The sequence below is a fragment of the Musca autumnalis genome, unplaced genomic scaffold, assembly GCF_047663935.1.
Source record: "Musca autumnalis isolate F117 unplaced genomic scaffold, ASM4766393v1 scaffold_4, whole genome shotgun sequence".
In the NCBI taxonomy this organism is placed as follows: Eukaryota; Metazoa; Arthropoda; class Insecta; order Diptera; family Muscidae; genus Musca; species Musca autumnalis.
Window position 1 is genome coordinate 122,845,815 of NW_027411977.1, and position 17,422 is coordinate 122,863,236.

The 17,422-nt window shown below is 32.3% G+C and overlaps 1 protein-coding gene across 1 annotated transcript in view; it reads left to right on the plus strand.

Annotated features, from left to right (window-relative positions):
- The window catches only part of klu (zinc finger protein klumpfuss), a 112,729-nt gene extending 96,325 nt beyond the window's left edge, over positions 1-16,404 (plus strand). Inside the window, exon 3 of the mRNA XM_073980398.1 lies at positions 13,607-16,404. Coding sequence (XP_073836499.1) covers positions 13,770-16,019 — 2,250 coding nt within the window. The 5' untranslated portion in view covers positions 13,607-13,769 and the 3' untranslated portion in view covers positions 16,020-16,404. The remainder of the gene's footprint in view (positions 1-13,606) is intronic.
- Positions 16,405-17,422: the final 1,018 nt, after the last annotated feature.

Genomic DNA, 17,422 nt, shown 5'->3' on the forward strand with positions numbered 1-17,422 from the left:
TTAGTTGCTGTAACCCTGAAAAATTTTATTTTTTCAAAATATTATCCTATCATCAACCAAAAATTTCGGTTGTTCTTTCTTGGACAGAACCTGAGATCATGGAAATATCTAAACGATTTCGAACCGTAATGTAATAATTGACAATTTATTAACGTTAAGGATTTTGTATTGAAAAAGTTTCACACATCCGACCAATATGCTACGATCCTTTATTGGTTCATTTTGGTGAAAATGTTGTCCAGGTATATGAAAGACGTTGTGAGTGTCAACATTACGTTCCATCTTTTTTACAACATATCAACCTTTGAATCTTTATATCTAAATGAAATTTGAACTCGCAGTAGTTCCTACAATGGACTAAAATGAACTCTATCATTGAATATAGTGAACTTTATAGTTCATTTGAATGTGACCGATACTGAATTAAACTAATAATATTGTACAAAGAATTACGTAGCTTTTTTCTTCATTCTAAATCATTATAAAAATTTCGAAATATACTTTGAAAATTCATATACGAATCCTCTACATTACTTTGGAAATTCAAATTCATTAAGGGGTTATGGCCACTTATTGAGCACGAAAAATTAAATTGTTCATGAATTTTTTACAAGAAATCTACCAAAATTTTTAGAAGATTTTGTTTTCGTCTGATTCATAACACCTTAAGCTACTTTCGGATTTTTTTTTGTTGAAAAATATTGCACATTCTTCTGACAAATGGTTGCCTACGAAACACTGTTTTTACTACAACAGTTTGCGGTACCCACTGTAGCTCGAAAACGAATAAACCGATCAGCTTATGTTTTAGTGGGATCATTAAGAACCTAATAATCTTGTACTTAAGTATCAATTTAAAAAAAAAATTATGACCTCTTAAAGTCAAAATTTGTAAAATTTGCAAGTGACCATAACCCGTTAATAGGAGTCCTTCTAATAATTCAGCTCATTATCGGAACTTGTTCCTTGTCAATTCTAATTTATTAATAGAAGTCCTTCTGCCAATTCAGCTCATTTGTGGAACTGGCTCATTTTGATTTATCGATGGAAACTAAACCACAGTTGTTGGAGTCGTCAATTTATTATTTAAAAATACCGTGACTTTATTTATAAATCAAATTTGTAAATATCGTTCTTTCAATGTTCTTAGTTCAGTGAACTAAAATGGACTATACAATGAACTATATATTCTCATTTGTGAACTAAACAGTTCAGCTACATTGAATTCCATCAAAACAGAAATTAAGGGTATAATTGAAGTGACAAAATAGGCTGAAACAAAAAAATATCATACATCCATTGACGAATTGATTTGCTGGTATGGCTTTATTTATGTAGCTGCGATCAAAATATAAAGTATGATCCTTTTTATTTTTGGCCCAATGATATGAAACTTACTCCTCATCGTCAAGTCAGAAATGCTTATAAAATATGTGGTCCACTATTCTATTAATAGAAAACTAAAGAAAATATGTCACGTTTTTCATATCAGGTCAGTCTGTATGGCAGGCAGGCATGTAAACTAATAGGCAATAATTTTTATGTCATTTATTCGTCATTCGTAATATGTCCATACGGACATGTAGCGTTTTTGTATAGCCCCTTTTCTCAACCTAACCTAAGTCAGTCTTATCTCAGTTTTATCGTGTAAACTTAAAATAAATTCTATTTTAAAAGTGCTTTGAAGCTTCTTTACTTTCTTAATAGTAAAATAAAAAAAATTATTTCGCCACAAATCCTCTTAGTTCTTTTGTTAGTAGGAAAATAAAAGAAAATTATTCATACATTTTGTATAAATATCGCGATTAAGCCTTATTAGCGAACTCATCTGAATGAGAATTCTCAAACAATAGTTAAAAATCTTGTGCAATCTCAAATACCAAAGTTACTTCTCCTTAAGTATTATTCGGATTCTCTTTTTTATTAAAGATTTCACTTAATAATTATTCTAACAATTCAAACATATATATTGTTGCTTAGCTGATGGCCTTAGTAGCCAATGCTACCTTCTTATTAACTTTGTATTTACTACTAGTTAATGTAAATAAAATAAATAAATATTGTTGCTGCAATAATATATCTTGTAGCAGACGCAATTTATTTATAATGTACATTGCGGTCTTTTGGAACCTTTTCATTTCAAATATCTATAATTTTCGAATAAAAATATTCCCGCAGTTAATCACTTAATATTTATTGTAACTTTGTGACAGAAGTCATAATATTGACTTCAAACAACAATATGATTTTAATAAATAATTTTTATTAAACTCTCAAAATAAAATATATATTGTTGTTGCAACCATATATTATGATTCTCTTTGTGTTTGCAATTGTTTCAAAATACGTCCAACAGACTAACATTTACCTGCCTTATTTGTTACGAATGGGATAATTAATGCTACTCAATAAGCAAACATCATTTATTAGTTACAAAATTATTGTAATTTATAAAACTAGTTGTTCCATTTGAAGTAAATTAACAATACACGTCATATTAGAACAAACACTCTAATAAGGCAATTGCCATCCAACAGATCTGGCTTTGATCATGTGGGTCACAAAAGGTTAGAAGTTAATTAAAGGTAATTTCAAAGTATGAATTTTTTATTTCAACTGAACAACAATATAAAAGTTGCATTATGTGACAATGGTGGCGGCGTCTGACCGCATAACAACATTACTTGAACACCAACAACAATTTCAAGTGGCAATTGAGGTGAGATAGAAACTTTAATAACAGGCGCCAAATAATCACACCATATTTATCCACTGGGTAAAATGAACAACACGACGATTTGTTTAACACACAATAATTGAACAATAAAGCCAAACAAACAAACGAGCAGACAACAACTCCCAAGATTTTGACGACAATACCACCGCATGATAAAAATAAAGAGCTTTTTATAATGAACAATGGGCCAGGCTGACTGACTGACTATCTACAATGTGGAGTAGAAGAAGAAAGCTTATTTGTGGATCATTTGTTGTTGTTGGTTAACACCCCCGCACTTTGACAAAAGTGTTTATTAGGGGGGAGGGAGGACGGTGATCCAACGCCCCCTTCTTACTTACACACAAACATAAACTTTAATGGTCATAAATATGAATTTCTGGGGAATTGTACAACAATGTCTGTATATAAATATGTGAATGTCGGTTAGGGCGTGTTATATGTCTAAATGTGTATGCCAATATGATTTTTTGTTGTTGGCACTACTGCTGCTGTTGCCTCTATATTGTGGAAGGAGAAAAATAAACGAATGAATAAAGAAAAACAACAACGACACCATCATCATCATCAACAACTACAATAAACAACAATAATAATGAAATGCTAAACGTTGATTGGTTGTTGCTAGGGTTTATAATTTTTTGCTTTTGCTTATTTCTTGTTGTTGTTTTTGTTTCTCTTGTAAGATATTATGAGTGGCTTAACGTAATGAATAATAAATGTGAACAAAAACTGTTTACACTTGTGCTTTAAATAGTAGCAGGATATTGGATTTATATTGCTACATATTATATAGGATTGAGGAGGTTATGAGGGAGGAGAACATTGTTTATAGGATCTTTGTGGATAGAGGGGACTCACATTTTACTTTTTTATTACATATTTGTAAATAGGTATTAATTGTTTTATTAGCCATTAAAGAAGAACACACTGAAGAAGAACACACTGAAAGCTTATGCCACTTATGTATGTTTGCCTGTCATCTAAGTAGTATGATCCATGAGAGTTATTCATATACAATTGATAACAGGCTAGCGCCCTGATTTCACTTGTTGGCTACATATCAGAGATCTGCACGAATGATTCAAAGTGGCACATTTCTGTTTTTTTTTTTTCATAATTAATAGTAGAGGCACAGGTAGAAAATACAAATGAATTGTATAGAACAATTTCGAGCATTATTGAATATGTAGTGCTTGTCAGTTTTCATTAAAATGTCTATGAATATCCACTTTACACACATGATCACTCAGTTCTAAGCGCACATAAATATATAATATTTAACTAATTATATGGAGCTATATATATAAGACTTAATTAATTATATGGACCTTATTTATTTACATATTTAAAGAATTGGTACAAAAACTCGATCCACTCCAGATTTTTATTGGGTGTTTTATGTTAACGCTTGTCATTCATAAATGCAACGAATGATGCATTTCTACAAAATAAAGCTCACTGCTCCTAAAGCACGACTGATCTTAAAGAACTCAAAAATATTTTACATTTAATTTTTATTAAATGTATTTAGAAAGAAAACACATTCCAATTGAAATAGCGATTGAAGTTGTTAACTTAGCGAGCTTATGAATACATTGCATATGCAGTGAATAGTTTTAATGTTGTTATAGCTTACTCGCAGAACATTAATGGTTCCATTCCTGTAAGAACATCAGATTTTAAGGCAATCTGTAAGCCCTTCAGCAAAATTCTACCCACATTTTCCGATTATTTTCTATGTTCAACGTGCCGTTAGGACTTGTCGACAAGAAGGAGGTTTCACAACTATGAGCAAAAAAATATCATATGTGTGTACTCATTTATATGAGAGAAGTGTTCTCTTGTCTGCTATGCGATGTTTGTTGTAAGTAAATGATTTCATTTATTACACACAGTACGACTATATTTCAGTGTGTAGTAAGAGCGAAACAAATCGTGCATATCTTTGGTAATTATAGTTATATGTTGTTGCTATTGTTAACAACACTTTAATGATATTGACACCAATAGGGGGTATTAAACTATTTTATCGATTGTATAATGCAATCCAGCATTATTTTTATACCCTTCATCGTATAAAGGAGAGTATAATTAACCGTGCGTCGAAATATATTCTTGATTAGCATAAAATTCTAAGATGTCCGTCTGGCTGTTGAAATCAGGATACAGCTCGCAGTATTCAAGATTTTCACCCCTGCATCGAATACCGAGAGAAGAGAATAAAATTGTCGAAGAAAAGAGAATTATATTGTCCAGCAGACAACAACTATTGTTGGATATGACAAAAACAATTGTTGTAATTAACAAAAACGATTGTTGGAGTACATGCGGAATCTAAATATATCTTTACAATACATTGTTGGATCAATCATATTTTTTCTCTGCGTGCATAGGTCAACGCTTTGATATGGACCCCTTGAACGGTACGTGGTAAAATATCGGTAGTTTCAAAGTTTCAGCCATATTATCCCACGTAAATTGTCTGAAATTTTGTATGTAGTCTTCTGGGGCTACAAAAATTTCCTAACTAACAACTTTCTCCCATAAAACGGAATCAGCCCGATTTTCGGTATTGTGAAGGTGTCAGCCTCATTATCCCAGCGAAATCGCTGACATTTGATATTTAGTCTACGTTGGGGGTATAAAAAGGATTTTCTGTATTTTGAAGGTTTTAGTACAAGTCCACAAGGTTTCGGTACAAGTCCATGTTTTGATATAGATCCCATAGAACGGAATCCAAACGATTTTCGGCCCTTTATCCATCTGGCTCTGGTTTCTATAGAAATTTTGGTGGAAGCCATAAGAAACTTGGCCTATCGTTTTTACTCGTTTTTTTAGTTTCTTATTCTTTGGTTTTTATAGGTTCTTATATCCCTTTGATCCTTGAAAAGTGAGCGAATTTCGTACGCGTAGCCAGGTTTAAGTTGCCCATAGATCTGTATTTTTTATGTCATAGACTATCCCCCATTATTATAAACCTTTTTGTGTTATAGCTTAAATTTTCCGAACAGATTTATAGCTTGCCTGTGAACTTAAAGTTTAAAGTGATCATTAAATTTCAAAGATGGCCTTCTGAGCTTTAACTTTTGATGAGAAAGTTATATTCTTAATGCCTCCAAATTGGTTCATATTGCATTTTAAAATCCAACAAGACAACATATACAAATCGTATTCCTGCCAGCAAAACCGACTGATACTGTATAGCTTGTAGGCTAGTGTTGACGTATAATTTTCAATAATTACATCACTTTTCTCTCATATTATCAGAAATCTATATTCCTTTAAAAATAGTTTCACTTTTTTTGATTTGTGTGAACAGGCGTATTTTTATATAAAAAAAGTCCCACTCTATTTTTTCTACTGATAATGAATAATTTACAATAATTATTTAATTTTCCTTTTATATGAAAAAAGACCTTGCAAACAATAAATCACATGCTGATGACGTTCCGTAAATCATTTATAATCATTAGTACAATTTTTTATGATAAAATAAAAGAAAACAAAAGATAAATCTACGCTTGGCGTTATGAAAAATTACGATAATTATGTTATGGATATAGTAAGTGGATATTTGTGGCCCCCTTTTTTATCATGGTACAAAACTGAGTTATCCTTTGTTCTGTTTTTTCAAGGCTCCATTTCGCTTTTTTCCATTCGTGTTTTGCTTTTGTAACTCCACCACAACAATGTTGTCATAAAGCTGTTAATTTTTCATAATTATGCTTCCGAAAAAACTAAAGTTTTTTGCCGCCTGGACTTCCGCCGTTGGGCAAAATGGCAAGTGTTGAAAATAAAAAAGAAAATTCTCCGAAAATTGCATAATTGTTCTTGTTGTTGTCATTATTATTTTTTTATGAAAAAAGAGAAGCAGGCCAAAAAATGAAAATTGCCACAAAAGGTCATAAATGTTGTTTGTTGATTGGGTGGTAGTGGTGGTGGTATCGTGTACAAGGCAATTAAATAATTATGCTTAAAATTGTAGCATACTTTGGGGGTTAACAATTGCAAGAGAGTTGATTGATTAATTACATTGAACTGTGAGTTAAATAAAAATAATAAAAATATATTTTAAGAAATTGGTGTCAATGCAACTCAGAATAAAATTGTTCAATGGTGTTTTGCTTAGCATAATTTAGGCTTTATTTCTTAAATTTGAAAGCAAGACAAAGTTACATTTGTTAGAGGTATTATTTAAAACCTTCAGCATAATCTTAGTTTCATTTCCTGATAAAAAGGGAAATTCTAAAGGCTATGATGACTTTCAGATTTTTTTATATAAAATAAATAGAGTTTTCGAATCGAAAACGAATTTTCGGTCCTTAAGAATTTCACAATCAATTGTGATACATACGTATAGGCATTAGGGTTATGACTTTTTTACAACATCGTATCCCTGCATCTTATTTTGATGAGTTTTTTTACCTAAGATCAGATAAAATCTTAATTAGAAGGTGATTCGATAAAAAAAAAGTCATTTGAAAACATTTCTATATGAGCTTTTTTGACAAACTTTTGAAGTCACTATAAGCAGATATATAACTGAAAATTAGCTTTGGATCCACAAGACGCACGATGGTTCAGAAATGTATTTTTTTCCTGGCCAAAAATCAAAATTTTGTTTTGTCAAAGATATTTAATTTCTATATAGGATTCGATAGTAAACATATTGAAACTAAGGAAACCAAAAAATTAGGTAAAAATATTGGAAAGTGTGGGCATTTTTTTGGGAAATACGTAATTTTTTGCAAATATCTGGAGAAAGAAGTAGATATTTATTTCTCGGAAACTATAACAGATATTGTGCTCATTTTTTGTAAGGTAGATAGGATTGTGGCCGTTAAGAATCTTTCGAACAAATTACCGAAGCGTTTACATAACATGTGCTATTTTACTTTTCCTCTAGAACTAGAACTTTTTTGGAACAACATGGAACTATGTTCTGTTTTCACAGAAAGATACCCGAGAGTCTCCTCTTTCAGCTCATATATTCTTTTGTACCCGACCCGTTCGTCCGTTTAACACTTATTTTAAATATATTGAAATTACATAGGTAAAAATGTGTGTTTTTTCCATACCGTTTTCCATATAAAGAACAGTTTTTTTACACAAATGGACGTTTTTTTTGAGTATATGAGTTTTTATACGAGTTATATAAGTTTTATGAAAACCCAAGGAGTATTTTTTTTAATTTTTGAACAATTTTTTTTTTTTTAATAATTATGAAAACAATTTTGAAAAAAAAATTTCGATTTTTTTTAAGTTTTTTTTTTTTGCTATATTTATAGTTTATTTATTGGTGTTTGACAATCTTTAATATATAGGAAGATATAAAAAAAGACAAAAACAGTCACACTTTGATGAAAAATAGTAAAAAAAAAACTCAAAAGTTTAACTTTGACCTTGAATTTTTCTGCAACTAACAGCCCTAATTTGACCGGTTATAATTCATGTGAAAGCTGATTGTGTTATCAGTCTAACAACAAAAAAATAATTATTAAAAATATCACTATCCCTTCAAAAGTTACAGAATTTTGACCAAGAAAAAAAAAAACGAATCTGAACCACTGTGCGACGTAACTAAAATGTATATATAATTTTATATCATATATAATTTTATTTCTAAAATCATAACAATTAAAAGTGGAATTTTTTCAAAAAAAAAAAAAAAAAAAAATCAAAAAATTACATCGTATGTTTTAAAAATCAAAAAGTCCAAGCGGTGTGTGCCTGACCTGTTTTAATACTTAAATAGAATATGTGTTATTTTAGACATTCATAGGCAAAAGTTCATTCATTCCTGCTACAGGAAATCATTTTTGAGAAAAAACATCAAAAAGCCATAACCCTAATATGCATATTTATGTTGTTAATTTTGCATAAATACATCACAAATCGGTGTGCCAGTATTGGATACAATATATTAGGAGATATTTTTTATAAAAATATATGTTTGAAAAGTAAAATTAATTATTATAAAACAAGATGTCTTAGATTTTAAATATGTATGTTCCCAAAGAAAAGCACCAATTTCGCAATTTCCAGACACCAGTGCTAGATTTTTATATCATTGTACTATTTATTTACTTGGTTTAACATTTATTCATCCTCCCTTTCTTTGTCCTTCACTCTTTTTTCCATTTTTTGTCTTTGTGTTTTTGCTTTCTGACAAGTTAAGTGGATAATATTTAATGTGTCGTGAAGTACTTAATTTAAATGGGCCCTTATTACTGTACTTTTTTTACTTGTCATAATCCACTAACAAACCAAAAAAGAGACAAAGACAAAATGTAAGGACATTTTTATAATTTATGACATGAATTTTTGGGTAGAAATTTTGTTTTATTTGAATGGCCAGAAAAAATAAAGAACAACAAATCGCTGGACTTAACATAACCAGAACAATGTACCTACACCCTGGTCATGTTCATCATAAATAAATCACTAATTAACACAAGTACCTCAGACATTCATCCATGTGTCCATTATTAGTGCATCTTCATTGCAAAAAAAAAAAAAAAAAATCAGATAACAATACCTAAGTTTGTACAGAAATATGTACAATACTATATGAAATGACTCCAGTTTAAAGTGTTAAACAAACAAGGCAATAAACCGATATTATTTTCTTGTAAGAAACGGCAGACTTGAGAATCCCACATTACTCTGTATGCGTCTTTAAATATTGACATAAGTAATGTCTACCGCTTGATGGTCAGTCATCATCATACCATACATAGGTACGGTACGGTTAAACATACATAAATACATACACGTATGTATGCATTATGCAGCCATTATTTGTCGTAAGCCAAAATAACTGGAGAAGCTAATAAGCAGTGCAAATACAGACCGGGTTCTGTTATTATGGGTGTCTGTTATTAATAAATATTGTGGAGGTGATGTTGTCTTTTGCTGCTTTTTACCCGGCTCTACGTTGGGTATTGTAAATGTACCAAATTGTTGAACAAACGTTAAACAATTTGCTTTCTTTTTCATGTTATCAGCAAAAAAAAAAAAAAAAAAAAAAATACAACAAAATCTGAAATAACGTTATGCGACAATGGGACAGACTTTGGACAGCGACATGAAGCGTGTGGGCGATCAATCGTGCGTGCAATGCAGTTAGTGCGACAAAATTTGTTGTCTGTCTGCTCGGCGGCGTTTCTCTCCGCATGTTTTTATTTATCTTCTTTTTTTCTTAAATATCTAAGGGGCGACAAATTTTTGTTTGGTGTTAAGAAAAAAGTAAAGAAAAATATTGGTATGTGTTTTTTTTTGCTTTGCTTATTTATGGTATGTGTGAAAATATTTAGATGGTACTTAAGACGGAGTTAAGCAAGAAAAACAACAACAAAAAACTCAAGCGATAAGTATTCATATAAATTAATGGGTTGGGGGAAGACAATAAATAATAAATAATGGTGATCATATCATTAATGGTTTTAATAGAGAAAGAAGAAGAAGAAAAATGGTGAGGCAAGCATATTTTTTACAAACTTTATACTCAATATGCTAATCTTTAACGAAGTCACAAGTTCATGTGTTTTAGACATTTGCAACAATGCTCCAAACAATGCAATATTTGGAAGCACATGGGTTAAGTAACCCATTACAGTGTAATGCAAACACACAGCCTACTTTATTAGCAGTAATGGGTTATTTGTACTGCGCAAATGATGTTACCTGTAATGAGTAGCGGGGGTACGGAGTGTGGGTTTTCAACATAAAAACCTTAAAAACCAAATTGAAAAATGTCCATTACCAGTAGTTAAAAAAAATTCACTCTAATTATCTTATTTTTAATGAGCAGCTAGCAAGTTCAAAAAAATACAATGACAAAACTACTCATTACATAACCCTCACTAACCTCTTATTTTATTAAAGGTACATATGTCGCGCGTAATAAATAGTTATTTTTGGTTACTAAAATAAGTACTCAAATAAGTAGTTATTAAAAGTCGTAGCTACTTATTTTACTGGCCAAAAAAATAAGCACATATTAAGCGTAACATGCCTTTGGCAAAATAATGGGTCAGTGCGCACTTTTGTAATGAGTAGTTTTGTTCGGTAGTATTAAAATATGTTAATGTTCTTTGCAGCAACTGATTAGAAGTTCACGTGTTTAATCCCATCAAGGAAAGTCACCAGGAAGTCACTACCTAACAGGTGGCGTGGAAATGTGCATAATGTTGAGAAATATCTACAAAATTGTAGCTCTTATATACAAATTTATATACTTATAGGAAATTTTACAGTCTAAAATGTTTTATCATATTTTATTTTTAGATAAAAATCTCCAAAAATATTGGTTTTAGACATTAGAGCCTCGATATCTCAAAAATTGTAGCTTTTATATGAAAAATTAAAATGACCATTATTTTAGGAAATTTAGAAAATCAACAATTTTTGCTTAAGACACTTTTCAGTAGGGTTTGCCGAACTTCGTTAAAATCCCAAAAATTAAAAAAAAAAATAATCTCTAAAAATTTTGACTTTTTATTTTATGTTGGACTTAAAGTGTTAATATATCAAAATTGCAGCTTTTATATGAAAAATCCTAATAACCATTATTTTAGGAAATATTGTCGTCTACAATTTTATTAAAACATACCGTTCCAAAAACACTAATAAGTCAAAAAATTAAAAAAAAACCTTAAAAACTAAAAAATTAAAAAAAATATATAAAAATTGATATTTTAAAAACTATCGATTTTATAGAAAAAATTATTATTTTAGAAATATTTGATCTCTACAACTTTTTCACAAGTCCCTTTTTGTTAGGGCTTACCTAATTTGAAAAAAATACAAAAAATTTAAAAACTCAAAAATAATGGCTTTTGATTTTATGTTGGACTCAGAGTCTCGATATCTCAAAAATGGTAGCTTCTATTTGGAAAATCATAATTATCATTATTTATTTTTTTTTTTTTTTCTAATCTACAACTTTTGCCTTAGTCACTTTTTCGTAGGGCTTAACAGTTTTCATAAAAATTCAAAAAATTAAAAAATTCTAAAATATTGATTTTTAATGATATGTCGAGGTTGTTTTATTCCCTGATACGATTCGTACCAAATAAATCGGGGATTCGTTTGTATTTATAAGCTTTACTTCGCTGACGGTTACTGACGGTTTTAGTTCGAGATATGATTTACAACTCACTCACCCATCTTCTCCTCTCTCGTATATATATTCGCTTGCTGAAGCATAGTCTTTTTTAGAATTCTCAATTTAGGATGTTTTATAATGATCCAGTGATATGTTAATTGAATCGCAAATACACATATACACATACAAACCAATGAATGAATGTAAACAACAAATGCGGCAGAGGTATAAGTTCGAGAGAGTAGAAAAGATAGAATGTATGACGTCACAACGTATAAGAATAATTAAGCTAAAAATGTTTCAAAAGAAACAGAGAGAGAGACTACAAAATAGAGAGTGAAATTCTACACAGTAGTTGTTGTTGTAAAATTGATTTAAATAAAGTAAATGCTGAATGGAAATTTACGCTACAAATTAAATTTTTACATTAACGGAAGTTTATCTAATTTAATTTAAATCCACAAGTAACTTTTGTAACAATATATTTTCGATAAATGACTATTTCATTCCCCAGAAATTTTATTCTTTCGAAAATAGGATGTAATCGTCTTCAGATTGCACTATTTCCGTATCTTCAGATATTTTTATTTAATTTTTTGCAACTTAAATTTTCGTATGTTTACTTTTATTTCATGTACATATATTTCAGGATGTCAAAAAGTGAGGATTTTGGCCAGTTTATTCATTTTCTGAATCACTGTCCAGTGGTTCCTTTAACTCTTTGCCTTGTTGTCTTATATCCCCAAATGATCTCCTCCACAACACAAAGGTTAAGGTTAAAATAGTCATTAAAATAAATATCAACGCCTCAATATTGAACTGAACAAACAAAAACAGCTACAACAACAGCAAAAAATGAAACAGGAAGAATATTGCAAACAATGTTCGAATAAAGTTTAAGCCAAAAGGATTTCAACAGCTTACAAGCACAACAACTTAACTTAACAAAAAATTTCACATTTAAGAACTAGGGAAGCATATCCTTAGGCCATTATTATCCTTATAATGTTTACCCGTATAATGTTTGTTTTTATTTGCTAAACTAGCGTTGATTTTCTACAGGTTACATACATCACTCTATTTCTTTCTACTTCTTTTCTTCTTCCTTAACACTCCAACATTATGTTATGTGTTTCTTCTCACATTTTGCCGGGTCTTCAATTATGCCCTTAAGGAGCTGTTTAGTTTAGTGATGTGGAAAATAATGTAACGTGCAATGTCTGGTGGTGCATGAGTAAATATGACTGTGTGTATGAGCGTGTATGTGTCTGTGTTTGAACGTTTCTTATGCTTATAAGGATAATCTAAGGGAAAACAATTCTCATATATCAAATAAGGATAAGCGCAATGCAGTAAAAACAACAAACCACCTCCTACTCTAAAGATAGTCAGGACATCGTTAAGGCTAGTTTGGTGTCTTAAAGGAAAAAGGTATTTAAGAATGATGTGCACGCTATGGGGGAAATTAGCCAAGGACTTAAAGGTGCTGAAATGAAATTAAAGTGAAAATAGTTTGAAATAATATCAACCAGGTCTTGGTATTGTTGCCCCTTAAACGGAAATAACAACAAATACCATAAATTCTAATTTTCAATGGCAACAAAATCAAATATATTCTGAATTTAATTCATTCATTACTTCTTGATTAATATTTTACTTTATTCGGACATATGTACATATATTTCAAAATCTCTTTATTACCATTATTTGCATTTCAAATATCTAACAAATTGTTGTTCTTCTCTTTTTCATTACAGCATTAAAATAAAATTTATTGGACTCTAACTCCTTCAAATACTATACCAAGCCGTCATTGCCTCAAGTTTCTAAAAAAAACATTGGGTCTCTTTGCCGCCTAGACTTAAGGTCCAGCAACAAAAATTCCTGAGCAAAAAACGTTTTCATCATAACTGTGACCTAATGACTATGGCAGAAGGTACCGACCCTATGGGGCATCATGCAGCATCCCATCATCATCATCATCGCCAGCAGCAGCAGCACCACCATCAAGAGCAACAACATCACCACTATCAACAACATCAAACAGCCTCGCATCAATATGAACCCTATACCCATTTACCCTATGGTTTGCCACACAATTTACCGCTGGCACTAAGCTTGCATCAACAGGCAGCAGCTGCTGCAGCAGTGGCAGCCGCTGCTGTTTCTGGTAGTAGTAATAACAATACCCGCGAAGAAGATAATAATAACAACAACAGCACTACGAATAATGCTTCGTTGAGCAACAATACTTCCACAATGCCTTGGAAGCAAAGGAAACGTAAACGTCTCTCAGCGGTTTTGGATAAATTGCACCATCACAATAGTAGCTCGGGCAGCAGTAGTAGTAACAACAACAACATCAGCAGCAGTAACATGGATATTGAAAATGAATACCAAGATGATCTGGTGATCGATCAAGACGAGATCAAGAAAGAGGCTAACAATAACAAGGACATAAAAATGTCTTCACCCCGAGACAGAGCCAGTCCAAGCGATCCAGAGGATCGAGTGGAAAACAATGATTTGCTCGAGTCCGCAGAAGAAGAAATGTCCATTAGTGGTGACAATGAAGGCAGCCCTAGGGTTAGTTTGAGTCCTGTAGATCATAGTAATGTCAATAAAAATATTAACAACAACAACGATATGGATACTACCCTACCTGCGGCAAAGTTTATTAAAACGGAAGAACCTCAAAATCCTCTCACCGTTGACATCAAGACTGAGCCACATCTAGCCAATAGTCCCTATGATCGTTACTTTCCCATACCCTCGCCATTGTTTGGTTATTATTTGCACACCAAATATCTGAATGAAGTATTTCGCCGGAGACAGGATCTCCATACCTCGCCCATGCAGCACACCCCCTCTTCCATAGCCTCATCGCAAATGGATGAAACCTCACCCTCTTCGAAGGAGTTGAAGGAATACCAACAGAAAATGGAAAGATCTCATGAGATGCCAGAGTTTATGCCCACATCGAATCTTTCACCGCCTCACAGCGTAACTATGGCCTTGCCATCGCCACCACGTAGTGAAACGTCGATAAGTGAAACAACAGCGGCCAATACTTCGGATCCTGCCATAATGCCACCTCCACAAGAGAGGCCATTGGATTTGTCGGTGCGTAGTGGCGGTAATACTCCCACCGGGGAATTGCTAGCCAGTGGGGCTGGTGGCAGCAGTAATGCTGCAAAGAAGTACAAATCTCCATCTCCCTTGCCGGCAACCACAATGATGCTGCCACCTAGCCAACAACCGATCTCAGCAGCCTTGTCACCCGCAAGTTCTGTCCACAACAACAGCAGCAGCAGTGTAAATAGCAGCTCAACCACCACCATGACAACAAGCGGCGGCTCGTCTTCTGCTCCTGTTTCCCCATATGGCTTGACACATGCTGCTGCCGCCCATGCTGCGGCCGCTGCTGCTGCAGCAGCCATGATCAAATTGGAAATGCCAATGCACCCCCTGCACCATCATGCCCACAATACAACAGTGGGTGTACCAGTCATAAAGGGTGATGTGGCATCGCCAACAACCAAGGAATCGGTGGCATGGCGTTACAATCTTGATGTTTCACCCGTGGTTGAAGAAATGCCTCCAGGTTCCGACGTGGCATATGTGTGTCCCGTATGTGGTCAAATGTTTTCACTGCATGATCGTTTGGCCAAACACATGGCCTCCCGCCACAAGTCCCGCAACCCTTCGAATGATATTGCCAAAGCATACTCTTGTGAAGTTTGTAATCGTTCCTTTGCCCGCTCCGATATGTTGACACGTCACATGCGTTTGCACACAGGCGTAAAACCCTATACCTGCAAAGTCTGTGGACAAGTATTTTCGCGTTCCGACCATTTATCCACCCATCAGCGAACCCACACCGGCGAAAAACCATACAAATGTCCACAGTGTCCCTATGCTGCGTGTCGAAGAGACATGATTACCCGTCACATGCGCACCCACACCCGCTATGAATCACAACAACAACGTCAGGGTGGTCCTGGACATCATCAAATGGGTGGCGAAAATAAACCCACAATTCCGCTGCTGGCAGATATGAAAATGAATCTTCCCATGATGTTGAAAAGTGAAGACTATACCAGGACATCGCCGCTTAACAATAGCATTGGTGCTACTTTGCCGATTGTGGTAAAGACCGAGAGTGCCTAGTTAAGCGCTGCTCATGCTCATGGTATGTGGTATGTTAATCCGCAAAGCTTTCATTACAGAGAAAGCTTCTATGCATGCAAATGATATTAGAAGAAACTGAAAATGATAAAGAGATGAGATTTTTAGTTATTGAAATGTAAATTTTTAATTTAAATGAAATTAGCAGCAGCCTCCAAACTTGCCAAGTTTAAATGTATTTTTGCCTAAAGCACTATGGCTAGGAAGTGCTCCGAATGCCTCCAAGTAGTAGTGTTGAATTTTTTATTTATTAGTTAAAACTTACTAGAAAGACAAAAAATAATCGATAATCTCTCTGCCAAGACTGAGTCTAAGTTTAAAGGAAATTCCCCCCGCCCCTCAACTACTATAATAACTAATACAAAAATACCATAGAAGTTTTACAAACTGTTAACTAACTAAACAAAAAAGAAAAGAAAAAAACAATAGGAATGTCTTAAGGTGGAACTGTGAATTCAGGGGACATCAGGGTCACTTTTATCCATGCGATGTTTCCACTTTATGACTTTCTATAAGACACTATATGTGGTTATGTTTGAAAATAAACGTTAACTGTTTTGATGCATAGCTTATCGAAGCTTTTACTTTGTTAAGCTTTTGTTTTGTTTACACTCAAAAACAAAATGTTAGTTCAAAAAATCACAAAGGTTTTTTGTTAACGTTTTCTAAACTTTGTTTTTTTACACAAAAAAACTTTTAAATTTTTATAGTATTAATTTTCAAAACAAACACCTACTAAAGCATTTGTTAGTTTGTAATGTTTTATTATTATTGTTTAAGTATATTTTTATTTTAATTTTAGTAACAAAAACAACAACAAACTATTGTTTAATTCACTAGCTTAGAATCATGCAAAACAAACAAACCAATCCACAATCAATTTACACATCAACACACACATTTGTTTTCTAATACAAATCTAGTTTAATTAATTACTTTTAACCACAAACACAACAAGAAACTATTTATTTATTATATTTTTGTAACTTTTTAATTTCTAAGTTTAGATTTGTAAGTTTTAGTTTAAATGCCAACAAACCAAGAATTCTCCCTAGGGCTCAAAATATTAACATTTTATGTATGCAAATAATTTCAATTCCTTTTCTCTTATTTGGGAATATAAACATTTTTTTTCGTCCAAAATACGTTCTAAAATCATTCGAATAATTGCTGTATTTCTTTGTTGTTTTTTTATTTTAAATTTTGTTTTTATTATTTCTTTTTAATTTCATTAAATGAATTAAATTTTCTGTTTATAACGTTTTTTTAGTTGATTTTAAAAATTTTAGAAAAATTTTTAGTTTTGAAAACATTTCCCCAATTCCTATTTTTTCCTATTTGTCGTTACCCATCATTCCATGAATTTTGTCAAGATTTTCTTTAAA